Source organism: Vulpes vulpes, chromosome 13 (genome assembly GCF_048418805.1).
Source record: "Vulpes vulpes isolate BD-2025 chromosome 13, VulVul3, whole genome shotgun sequence".
Classification (NCBI taxonomy): Eukaryota; Metazoa; Chordata; class Mammalia; order Carnivora; family Canidae; genus Vulpes; species Vulpes vulpes.
Window position 1 is genome coordinate 120,380,685 of NC_132792.1, and position 13,058 is coordinate 120,393,742.

The 13,058-nt window shown below is 44.2% G+C and overlaps 1 protein-coding gene across 6 annotated transcripts in view; it reads right to left on the reverse strand.

Moving 5' to 3' along the window:
• The window catches only part of NVL (nuclear VCP like), an 82,019-nt gene extending 71,375 nt beyond the window's left edge, over positions 1-10,644 (reverse strand). For 3 of the 6 annotated variants that reach the window (XR_011996303.1, XM_072732659.1, XM_072732656.1), the window contains exons 1-6: positions 10,516-10,644; positions 7,084-7,157; positions 5,771-5,823; positions 5,589-5,688; positions 1,773-1,830; positions 768-1,025 (exon numbers count right to left, since the gene is read on the reverse strand). Coding sequence is in view for 4 of the 6 variants with exons in the window: in XM_072732659.1 (XP_072588760.1) it covers positions 768-1,025; positions 1,773-1,830; positions 5,589-5,688; positions 5,771-5,823; positions 7,084-7,157; positions 10,516-10,572 (600 nt within the window). In the remaining 2 variants the exon portion in view is untranslated. Of the gene's footprint in view, positions 1-767; positions 1,026-1,772; positions 1,831-5,588; positions 5,689-5,770; positions 5,824-7,083; positions 7,158-8,900; positions 8,999-10,515 lie in introns of all 6 variants that reach the window. The other 3 variants (XR_011996304.1, XM_072732658.1, XM_072732660.1) reach the window with 3 other exon arrangements.
• Between the last annotated feature and the right edge of the window lie 2,414 nt (positions 10,645-13,058).

Sequence of the window (13,058 nt, forward strand, 5' to 3'; positions counted from 1 at the left end):
AAAAAAAAACACTAAACAATTATGCAATAAGTTCTCTTTGTCCAAAGAGCTTGACAAAAAGGAGATGAAGCAGGGTCAGGAAACAGTACCCAAGGACATGCTATTTTACATATCAGGAAAGGACTCCACCAAGATTACAAGGAAATAGGAGGTAATAGGAATCTGGGGTAGGTCCAGACAGAAGCACAGGTGCACATGCCCCAGGTGAGCGTGCATGGAGTATTCTAGAAACAGCACCAGGCCATGTGGGGAGGTAGGTGACAGATGACTGAAGAGCCAGCAGGGCAGCCACTCACAATCATGAAGCCTTTGATTTTAGACTGAACAAAGACATTTTTTTTTAAAGATTTATTTATTCAGGAGAGACACGGGGAGGGAGAGAGAGAGAGAGAGAAGCAGACTCCATTCAGGGAGCCCGATGTGGGACTCGATCCCAGGTCTCCAGGATCATGCCCTGGGCTGAAGGCGGCGCTACACCGCTGAGCCACCTGGGGATGCCCGAACAAAGACATTTTTAATGCACAAATGAGAACAACCTGACTTGAAAAAAACAAGACCCTGCGAGTGGAGAATAAGCCACGGGAAATTATTTCAGTCTTTAGGGCTCTAACTCAGAAACAGCGGCAGCTGAGAGGATGTGAGCATGTTCTCCATGTGCTGCCAACTCCCCCCACACCCTTCACGAGCCACAAGAATCTGCTGATGTGACATTCAAAGGCTGGAAAGCGCTCCAAGTACTTAAGGCTAAAATTCCACCAGAAAAATACCTCTTTCTCAGATCCTGGCTGCTTGTGATTACTCTTCTCGTCTGTCAGACCCATCTTTCCAGCAGGAGTTCTGTCGATAAACCACCCTCCCTCAGAAGCTCTGGCTGGGGCCTTCAACGGGCCGGAGCCTGTTCCAGAAGGCGTCCGTGGGACTGAGACTGTGGTTTCTCTGGGCTCCATCTCGGGAGTACTTGTAACAGAATCAGGATGTCCTTTCCGATATAAGGACAGCAGGGAGCTGTTCATGTGATTTGCCACCTGGCAGAAACACAACGTTATCATAAATTACTCACAGGTACTCATGGAAAGCTGGTTACCCAAACATTCCACGGTCAACAGCTTCTCTCACAGCATTTCAGTCAGAAAACACAGGGGTTCACAGTGAGAAGCTTCACAAGCAAACATTTACTGCTCATAAAAGATGTCCCCACTTCACCTCAAGTTAAAGCACCAACTCATAAATGGGAGTTAAAACTAAGTAACAAAGATCAGTTTTAAAAAATACAACAGAATCAAGTATGAAAATGAACTGGTTGTCAAGAAGAGTCAAACTATCAATTCAATACTGATCAAATATGACTCATTATCATCCTTTGTTAAAAACATAAACTACCATTAGGAAAAAACAGAGTAAGTTACAAATCATCTGATACATTATTTCCACATTTCCCTTTAACTGAAGCCTACTTTTTGGCAATGCCAGCCCTTTGGCAGAAAATGTATCTTTTTCTCAATTTTTACTGTTAATTCCCCTTTGTCTTCCCACATGCCCTATTTCTGGCCACTCTCTTCCCTTTTTTCCCCCCTATAAAATAGGCTATAAACACAAATATTGGAAGGATGGCCATCCAGAGAATTCTTCAACACTGTACACAGGAAATATTCAATTATTTATTGACAGAGATGTTCAAAGTCTCTTATTCTATTCCAGGCTAATTATTTTGTTAAATTATTCAAGATGATTAAAAAAAAAATCAAAGTTGGTCCATTAAATGTCTAGCTTACCTGTGGATCTGGGTAGTCTTCCATATTTGAATCACTGTCTGAATAGCTTTCAGTATACCTCAGAGTAAGAAGAGGAAAAGAAACATCTTAAAGGCTTTTCTCCACATCCTAAAAAATTTACCACTCCAAGCAAAAAATATACTAAGGCAAAATATTATGGTGGTGAAGGGTCCAGGCTTTGGAATTAAGAAAAATCTGGATTCAAAAATACAACTTGCAGGTTACTAGCTTCTACTCATCTCTGTGAGCACCACATCCTAATCCATAAAGAGGGATAATAAATAATGTCCACCTCACTATCAGAGGACTCAAGAGAAGCTCACCAATTCCTTAGAGTACATAATAAATGGTGATTACCTTAATACTAGCAATAAATAAAATGCAAATTCCTATCAGACCCAAGGGTCTTATTAGGAATATCAGGTGCCAAAAAAAGGAAATATTCCAGCAAGCCATAAATGAGTAACTGAGTAAAAATTCACACACTCCACATGACAGCCAGGTGACCAGGTGGAGCTTTCCCAAGTCTGTCCATGAGAAATGAAGGTACAAATAAACTTTCAGCAAGGAACAGGCATAAATCCTAATGACAGGGATCCCTGGGTGGCGCAGCAGTTTGGCGCCTGCCTTTGGCCCAGGGCGCGATCCTGGAGACCCGGGATCGAATCCCACGTCGGGCTCCCGGTGCATGGAGCCTGCTTCTCCGCCTCTCTCTCTATCTCTCTGTGACTATCATAAATAAATAAAAATTAAAAAAAAAAATCCTAATGACAAACTAAGAATGCGGCCTCAGTTCATTATAACCCAGAGTTGATATTTTAACAGCTTCAAGTAAAACTATAGGACCCTGGTACTATTCAATAAAATGTCTTTAGAAAATAATTAAACAAGAACAGGACTCTTCCTAAATAAAAAGGTTTATGAAGGGATGCCTGGGTGGCTCAGCAGTTGAGCGTCTGCCTTTGGCTCAGGGTGTGGTCCCGGGGTACCTGGATCGAGTCCCACATCAGGTTCCCTGTATGGAGCCTGCTTCTCCCTCTGCCTATGTCTCTGCCTCTCTCTCTCTGTATCACATGAATAAATAAATAAAATCTTAAAAAAAAAAAAAAAAAGGTTTACATGAATGTTATGACTCTTTTATAAAAAAGACACGAATTCTTTTGTTATTCATTAAATTCTATTAATGTAAGTTTGGGTGTTTCTAATCAATGTAAAGAAGGTGGATAATTCAACCAGTTGAAAAAAAAACCATTTTGCCCTAAGAGTCACATCCTACAAAGATAATTACAAGTGGTTTAAAGGTTAAATGTTTGGGGTGCCCGAGTGGCTCAGTTGGTGAAGCATCTGCCTTTGGCTCAGGTCATGGTCTCAGGGTCCTGGGATCGAGCCCCAGGTCAGGCTCCCTACTCAGTAGAGAGCCTGCTTCTCCCTCTCTCTCTGCTGCTCCCCCTGCTTGTGCACGTGCTCTCTCAAATAAATAAAAATCTTAAAAAAAAAAAAAAAGTTAAACGTAATGCCATGAATAAACAAGGAAAAAGTACAGGTAATTATCCCATATACTCCTGTGCTAGAGGTCTAATCATATCAGCATCAACTATAAAGGAAAACACTGGCAGATGCAGGACTTCTCTATTCAAAAGACTCTCTTTTTGAGTGACAGTACAAAATTCCAGAAGAGGGAGGGGACCTGACCAGAGCTGCCCTCAAAAGACATTTTATTTTTTTATTCTTTTTTAAAGACTTACTTACTTATTTACTCATGACAAACACAGAGAGAGAGAGGTAGAGACATAGGCAGAGGGAGAAGCAGGTTCCTTGTAGGGAGCCTGATGTGGGACTTAATCCCAGGACCCCGGTCACACCATGAGCCGAAGGCAGAGGCTCAACCACTGAGGCACCCAGGTGCCCCTCAAAAGATACTTTAACAAAAATAAAAGACGAATGGCAAAATGGAACAAGCATTTGGAGTACGTATAAAAGGAGGTGCTATTTTCTATGAAGGGATCTGACAAATAATACAGAAAATTCAAACACCTCTCAAATGAAAGACAAAACCCATAAGCAAACAACTAAAAGAGGAAACATTAAACAGTCAAAAAAATTTAACCTCACTAGTTATCCAAAAATTACAAATGAAAACATATCAATTTCTGCCTGCGAAGCTGGTAGAGATTAAATAATAGTACTACTAGGATAACAAGGGTGCAGAGGAATGCACTCTTCATACAAAGCTGCTGGGAGGATGAACCAGCTCCAAATGTAACAGAAATCTCAAAAATATACCTTTAACCCCAGAAATACCACTTCAGGAATTTAACATTTAAAAAACAAAGAAATGTATACAAAGATATATGTGCTAAAGGATTATTTACTGCACGTTAGCACAAAACTGGAAACAAGCCAATGTCCACAAATATGGAACTAGTTAAGAAAAGAAGCCAGCAAAGTGGAAAGGAACTACCACCACAGATCCTATAGACATTGAAGGCAAAATGAGAGGATATCTTGAAAACTTTATGCCAACAAATTCCACACCTTAGCTGAAATGGACACATTCCTTTAAGAGTACAATTTACTGATACAAGAAGAAAAAGAAAATAGGAAGAGTCCTAGAATTAGTAAAAATAAAGGTTATCTAAATCCTTTCCAAAAAGAAGCCTATAGCCCAAGATGAATTCTTTTTTTTTTAAGTTAAGATTTTATATATATATATATTGCAATGTTCCATAACTTCATCTCTAAAAAAAAAGAAAAAAAGAAAAGAAAGAAGTAGCAGTGACATTACTAACTTTTTGGTCAAATAGAGAGAAAAAAAATTTTTTCCAACTAATATTACGAAGCCAGTATAACCCTAAATTGACAAAAACATTACAAAAAAGAAAAAAATTCAGATCAATATGAAGACAGACATAAGCATGTACAGAAAAAGATAAGCAAACAATTTTACAATATCTAAGGATAATACATGGAACCCAGTAAGGTATATCCCAGGATGCAAGACTGGCTTAACAATAAAAAAAAAAAATCAATGTAATTCACCAAATTAATAGAACAAAGGGAGAAAACCATAACGAAATATTTCATTAAGTGCATAAAAAGTATTTGACAAATATAACACCTATTCATGATAAAAATACTTAATGTTATTTCTCTCTCTTTTTTTTAAAGATTTTACTTATGTATTCATGAGAAACAGAGAAAGGCAGAGACATAGGCAGAGGGAGAAGCAGGTTCCACGCAGGTAGCAGGGAGCCCAATGTGGGATTCATCCAGGCATCCCGGGATCACGCCCTGAGCCAAAGGCAGATGCTCAACCACTGAACCAACCAGGCATCCCATTAATGCTATTTCTTAAACAGCAAGATTAGCTGGTACCTTTTCAGATATCTGGCATTGTATGAGGGCAGAGAGCAACAAAGATAAGGAGACAGGTCTGTCGGGGTTACACACAAGTAATCTCAACACTATATGACAAGCATCATATCAAACACTTGTAAGCAAGAGTTAAGGAAGCAGGCAGAAAGGCGTCTAAGACGGCTGGCTGGAGCATTCATGTGGCGCCTTAAAGGCTGGGGAGTAGTTTGTGGCAGGGAAACGAACACTCCAGCTACAGAAGGCCACTCACACAAAGACACAAAGAATTTGTCCTCTTTGGGTAACAGTGAGATGCACTAGGCCCAAAGGTCTGGAGACTGTAGGTAAGTAGTATACACGGCCTTGCTGGCAATGAAGAGCCACCACAAATTTTACAAATAGGAATGTACTGTGGTCGGTCCCCTGGTTTAGAAAAACACCCCCTTTTTGTGTGATCCTTACTCATTATCCTCTTCACCTTGTCTTGCTCTTTTTGCCAGATGCTCATCTTCTAATGCTGTTAGATCCTTAACTTCTTTCTCACTGGTAATTATGCTAAATACTAAAACAAAAAGAAAAATGTCATGAGCTAACACAGTTCTTAAACTTCACTAATAATTCAGCTCTAACACTAAAAGACTCACCTTTATCTACCTGAATCCTAAAAGCATTTCTTTTTCTTCGACCATAGTCTACACTGAAAAACATAACAAACGTCTTAGTACAGGGATCTCCACCAACATTTTCTCATTAAACTCAATCTAAATTGATGACATTAATTTGCAAACATGTAAGCATGTCACTGTATTCACACTGATCGTAAGCTTATTTTCAAGCAACTTCTGAGTTTACATTTTCTCTACTGTAAATTTTTCTGGAGTAGAGATGGGCTTACACCATCAGGAATGCTGGCCGCTTGTACAAGAGGAGACAGAGAGGACGGATGAAGGAATGCTGCTGAATTCCTGGGATTCTACAGGATGGGCCATTCAACTGTGGACGGACTTGATCCTTCACAGAAAGGGATGAACAACTCTAAAGGGGCGCTCAGAGGTTGGGGCCTGGGTCTGGGGAGTGGCACTATCCTCCTCGGTTCCAAAGGGCAGGGCAGCCATCCTAGTGGGCCCCAAGACAGAGCACTAGAGCAAATTAATCCAATATGACTGGTGTTTTTGTAAGAGTAACAGGGGCGCCTCGCTGGCTCAGTTGACGGAGCACATGACTCCTGATCTCAGCTTTGTGACTTTGAGCCCCACATTGGGTATACAGATCTTAAATAAGAGTAAGAGATTAGGGTACAGACAGATGCACAGAGGAAAGACCATATGAGGACAAAAGGAGAAGACGGCCACCCAAGAGCCAAGAGACCTCAGGAAAAACCAATCCTGCCGGTCCCTTGATTGACAGCAGAGTTCCAGCCTACAGCTCTGAGGCCTTGACCTTCTGTTGCTTTAGCTCCCCAGCCTCTAATACTTTCTTACGGGAGTCCTAGCAAACTAGTATACTAAGGAAGACGGAGACTGCAATATACAGGGTGGTGATAACTCATGGAGTGCAGTGTCATGAAAGCTGGGGTCAGAGATGCAAGAGAAAAACAGAATCTTCTTAAAAAAAAAAAAAAAAAAAAACCTGAATATTTAGGGGAGAAGCCTAGAGACATTTTGAGGTAGCCAGGAAGATCATGTCTCATGATTTTGATTCTTTAATGAGACAGGAAAAGAGGCACCACTCCTGATTAGACTGTATGGTGCTGAAAGAGAAGCAATAGCTGTTCCCCTTAGTCACAAGGAAAGTGCTCTGCATATGATACATATTTGGTAAATCTATGTATAACTAAACTGAATCCTGAACTTATGGACTGGTAAACTAGTGCCAGCAGCGATTACTGTCAACTCGGAATTCAGTCAGAATGGAAACTAAAAATAAAGGCAAAAATCTGGAGACTCCATCTCTTTACCTGTACATTCTTTGTAAATCAGATGCTAAGACTCCGATGTCCACATATTTGCCACATCTGTTACTGCTGAGGTACTAAAACAGAAAATATGACATTCAGTACTCAGTGTTTCAAACTCAGTGATTTTAATCAGAGATTGAGGTATTCAAACATGTTATGCTTTAATATAAACTCTTCATTGTTAAGTGTTTCAGAGACAAAAAAAAATCACTAAATAATGATCAAGTCTGGAATCAGAGAATTAACATTTTTAATCACTATGAGAACACAGTAACAACAACCAGAATAGCTATAAGGTAGTTAGGGGTTATTATATCCTAAATTCCGAAATACCCCAGAACAAAGCACTTTAGCTCACAAGGGCATAGGGGCTACTATAAATCTGAGGGAGCATCATAATATTTGCCACCTGACCATCACTGCAGGAACTTCAGGTCTGAGACAATTCATGATTTCAATATGAAATCACCTTTGGATGATGTCAGATCTTTGCAAAACTGGGTTTTCAGCAGTTGCTATAAGTAAAGCCCTTGCAAAAATTAGTGTGGAACAGGAAATAAGAGTGGCAGGGTCAACCTGACCCAATAGGCACACAAGCCCCACTCTTAAGTGGGATTACTTAAGAATGAAACACAACTGTGTTAATTTTCCTTCAGTTTTTATGTATTATGTTTTCAAAAAGCTACTAAGTTATTTGCATTAAACAGTCATGAAGGGGATCCCCTGGGTGGCTTGGGTGGTTTAGCGCCTGCCTTCGGGCCAGGGCGTGATCCTGGAGTCATGAGATCAAGTCTGGCATCAGGCTCTCTGCATGGAGCCTGCTTCTCCCTCTGCCTGTGTCTCTGTCTCTCTCTCGCTCATGAATAAATAAAATCTTTTAAAAATAAATAAATAAACAGTCATAAAGTGGCTTGGATCTAACTACTTAATAAATGTGCCTGGAGGCACCGTGAAAAAAATCTTAAGAAACTGAGGGCCTCAAGCACTTGCTGTAGGGCTTTGTAGCAGCACTCATGGTCCCATGAGGGATGCCAGGCTTCCCACTTTATAGATGAGAAAGGCTCAAAGAGACGTTGAAAAGCTAATTACCCACTTGGCAGCACATACATCACAGGGCCAGATTTGAAACACGGGATGTCTATCAAAGTCTGGGTTTCAATGCTCACTAGTCATCCAGTCAAGGATGCCTGACTTCATAGAGGACCTTCTTGAGAATCCCAAACACAGGATAATGGTCTCTGCACCAATGCCTCCAGTGACAAGAGACCAGGTGTCCAAGGCAGTCCTGTTCTAGGTAATCTTCCCCTGCCCTGGACTCCTAGACCATGCTGTCATTTACTACAGTTAATTCTGAATTATACATATTTGTGTACATCTTGTACCCACTACAAGTCAAACAGTTCCTTGATGGCAGCAGAAATAAAATCACTTTAATCTGCTAAATTTCAGGATGGTTTGTCACGTAACAATAAAAATAACTGGTGTGCTAGGTACAAGGAGACAAATGTACTATTTGTGGGAAAAGGCCTAAGATATACCACTGGGTGAAAAAAGCAAGCAGCAGAATAGATGCAGATGAGTCTGTGTGGATAAAATATATACACACACAGAAGTCATACAGGCGTACAAAATTTTAGATACAATGGAAACTCTCTATGGTTACCCCTACAGAAATGAAGACAAAGGGATGCCTTTTCTTTTATGCCCTTCTGCCCCTTCTATTTTAAACCATAAAAACCTATTGTTTTCATAATGAACCAAAGTAAAAGCAATAGAGGAAAACAGATAATGTGAAATGGTGAAGAGTAGTCCCATACCATGAGAGCAAGGACCACTGGAGTTAGGAGTCACCATCCAGACATCTACTGATGAAGTGAGGCAGCACGTGGTGGGGACACCGAGAGCCAGCTGCGGGCTGCAGGAGGGTCAGTGTGGTGAGGGCACAGAAAGCAAGAGGGAGCAAAAAGAGCATGAAGAAGTAGACGGGGCCCAGAGTACATGACTCTTTAGGATGGTTTTTCCCCAGATACTGTGGGAGCCCACTGCAGGGGGTTTTGAGCAGGACCCCGCCAAGCTCCTTTTAAAAGAACCTCCCTGGCAGCCCGGTGAAGAACACACCTTACGTAGATAAAGCGACCACAGAGATCCGCAGTCAACTGTGCTGTGATGGTGGGAGGTGTGGCTGGGCCTGGGGTACGGTGATGGGAAAGCCAAATAAAGCGCCAATTCATTGGTTACAGAAAGCGAAACAAAGGAGTAGTAATGGTTGTTAAGGTTGTTAAGGTTTCTGGCCCTGCCTACTGGACACTACTGGTAGTGTCATTTACTGAAATAGAGAACACTGAGAAAAGACCAGCTTGGAGGAGAATATCTAAATATCAAGTGTAGCTATGTTGTTGGAGATGCCCACCAGACATTCAAGAGGAAATGTTGAGTACACTGTTGGATTTTTTTTTTAAAGGATTTTATTTATTTATTCATGAGAGCGAGAGAGAGGCAGAGACACAGGCAGAGGGAGAAGCAGGCTCCATGCCCGACATGGGACTCGATCCTGGGTCTCCAGGATCACGCCCCCGGCCAAAGGCAGGCGCTAAACCACTGAGCCACCAGGGCTGCCCCACAGCTGGATTTTCGAGATAAAATCCACACTGCACACATGAGTCTTGGAAATAAAGAGTAGGTAGAGTGAATATATAGGGGCCCCTGGGTGGCTCAGTCGGTCAAGAGTCTGCCTTTGGCTCAGGTCATGACCTGAGGGTCCCAGGATCCAGCCCTGTGGGGCGCCCTGCTCCCGCGGAGTCTTCATCTCCTCCTCCCTCTGTACCCCACACCCCCATGCTCTCACCCTCTCTCTCGAATAAATATAAAAAAATAAAGCGAATATGTTTTCATTGAATTTATGTTTACATATTCACAAATACACGTATACGGCATCTTCTATTTGTATTGTTTTTTGGCGAACGTATAAATAGTATGCAGGTAGTATTTAAAGGCTCTGGACCGGGTGACAGCGCCTAGGAGGACGGAGAAACAGCACAGGAACACTTATTCAGACTTCGGGAGCAAGAGACCCATCCGAAAAGGAAACTGCAGCACCGGCCAGGTAAAAGAGTAAGAGGATCCAGCTTCCAAAGTGCAAAGTGAAATCTCTCCCTCCTCCTTACGCCGCTGGGGGCTGCGCCACTGCAAGCTACTCGGCACACATCGCTTCCTGCAGGCGAGCGTACACCGGGAACGCGGCGGCCCCAGAGCCGCTCCAAGGTCAGAACCGGGCGAGGCACCTGCGCGCCGCGCCGCCGGCTCCTCCCGGGCTGCACCCGGCGGGACCCGGCCCCCGGCAGCCACGCCGCGGCCGCAGGGCGGCCCGCACACCCCCGCCCGGACCCGGCTCGCCGCGGGGGCCACCGAGAAAGCGCGGCGCCCGGCATCTACCTGCGCGACTCGCTGCTTCAGCTTGTGGTCCACGAACCTCCCGGGTCGGGGCTTCATCGCGCGCGTCCGCGCGGCCGCCGGCGGGGAGCGGGCTCCACGGGAGCCGGGGTCCTCGCCGGGCTGCCCGCGGCGATCGCCGGGCCGCCCGCCCCGCGTGCCCGCGCCCGCCCCGCCCCGCCGCCCCGCCGGCCCCCCGCCCCCGCCGGCGCTGTCCCGAGTGAGGAGAACGCCCCGAGGAACAGGACACCTGCCAACGCTGGGGACCCCGTGGGAGCCTTATTTTGCAGGCTCGTCCGGCGGGCCCTGGACGACAAAAGACCCCTTTTGAACAAGCTCAACTTTATTGTTCCCCGCTGCGCGGACACAGGTGCGCCCCGCGGCTCTGGGGACCTGCTGACGTCCGTGCCCGGCTTGGGTTCGAGCGTCGGGGTCCAGCCACGCCTTCTCCGTGCGACGCTAGTATCGGCCAGAATCTTAACAAAACCCGAACCTGAGGTCTCCTGGAACGAGGCGGCCAGGATGAAAACACGGCGCCACCTGGCTCCGCAGGGAGGCCCCACCTGGGAGGAGGGAGGGTTCGGGCCCTGGCAGGTGTGCGCAGGGGAGCGCAGGGGTGCACAGGTGTGAGCAGGGGTGCACAGGGGAGCAGGGGAGCGCAGGTGTGAATAAAGGGGCCCGGGTGAGCAGGGGAGTGCAGGTGTGAGCAGGAGGGCACAGGTGTGAGCAGGGGAACACAGGTGTGAGCAGGAGGGCACAGATGTGAGCGAGGGGTGCAGGTGTGAGCAGGAGGGCACAGATGTGAGCGAGGGGTGCAGGTGTGAGCAGGTGTCCACAGGGGAGCTCAGGTGTGCTTTATCCAGAGACCCGGAGGTCTTGCACTGTTTTCTGCCACTGGCTTAGGGAGTACATGCGGTGCAGGACTACAGCTAGACCCATAAGCGGCCCAAAATTTTGGTGAACATCTGTATTTGCCCGTGAGGTTTTATTATGCAGTTGAGAAGACACAAAGAGACAGCGTTAACATGCACACTCACATGCACAGTTACCGGCTCTTCTTTCTGTTTGCTTGTTGGTTTATCTTATTCTCAGGATTCCTGTTTGAGATCTAATTTGGCTGATGGCAACACTGTTTATTCAGGTGGGGGGAGGTGGAATTAGAAGCTGGGAGATGCTGGCACACAACCATCTTCTTGCTCAGGAAACCATGGCTTATCTTCCCCTCTGAATTCCAATCACATGCCTCGCTGCCCTTTACAGTGGTTCTAATCCCTACACTGAATATAGATTCCCACTCTGATACTCAAAACTTAGGTTAACTGGGCTCCAACTTCCTTTCCTCCTTCTCTGCTGTGCATGCCTAGGGCTGCTGTGTCACCGGCAGTGCGGCAGCTGGGAGGAGGTGGGAGTCCTGCTCCCAGGGTTACAGTTACTGAAGCTGCTGGGTACCTGCAGCTCTATGACTTTTGAAAAACTAGCTAACTACCCAGCTCCGTTGTGGCCTTTCCCCATATTTCCCTGAGTTAAAATCTCTGCCCATTGCATGAATATTCAACAAACATTTATTGAGTTCTCACCGGTTTCAGTCCCTGCCCTGCCCTTGAGTTTTGTAGGGAAGAGCAAAAAAAAAAAAAAGATAATTGTACCTTTTTATGACATCTTTTCTTATTAGGTTAAGTATTTATGTACTTGATTATATCAAACTTTAGCAGCAAAGACTTCTTGCAGTAATTAGCATAAATAGTCAATGCCTAATAACTGTTTAAATGTAATTTAATTGTGTACATGCTGAATGTACCACATAGAATAAAGATGAAGGGCTGAAGAGCCCAGCAGCATCACAACGGACAGAAAGCAGGCTAGTTTGTGAGTCTGTAATTTGTCGTAGGACACTATTCTACCTTTAGGATTGGCTCGTGGGTGCCTGACCTGTGCATTCACAAAGGCCTTAGTGTTTAGAAGTTCCCCACACTTGGTTTAATGGTCTGCTGTTGTCACTTTGACATTCTTTTTCTTTCTTTTTTCCCCCCAAGTTTAAGGTAATGGGGATCACCAGTCTCTTTGCCTTGAGATCATCAAAGTCATGTGTCCAGTCTAAGAATCTCTAGTGACAAATGGGAGTGTGGTACAAGGACAAGGGTCAGTGAAAGGGGCCTCACTTATGAACCTCAAGGAAAAGAAAGTATACAGCACCTCGACAAACCAGTCCTTTCTTCTCCTTACTGTTTATCTATATCATGGGTTACAAATGTATTTTTTAAAAAAATATTTTGGTTAAGGTAATAATATGCACAAGTGTTTCAACATGAAAATCTGGGAAATAGAATGTGCCATCTTCACTCGTTAGTTTTATTGACCATATTCTTACTGACTCTAATTTTATTAAGACATTTAATACTCTGACACTCTAGAATTTTAAACTCGTTCTTTTAAAAAAAAATTTTTTTAAGGATTTATTTATTCATGAGACACACAGAGAGGCAGAGACATAGGCAGAGGGAGAAGCAGGCTTCCCACAGGGAGCCCAATGCGGGACTCGTCCTGGA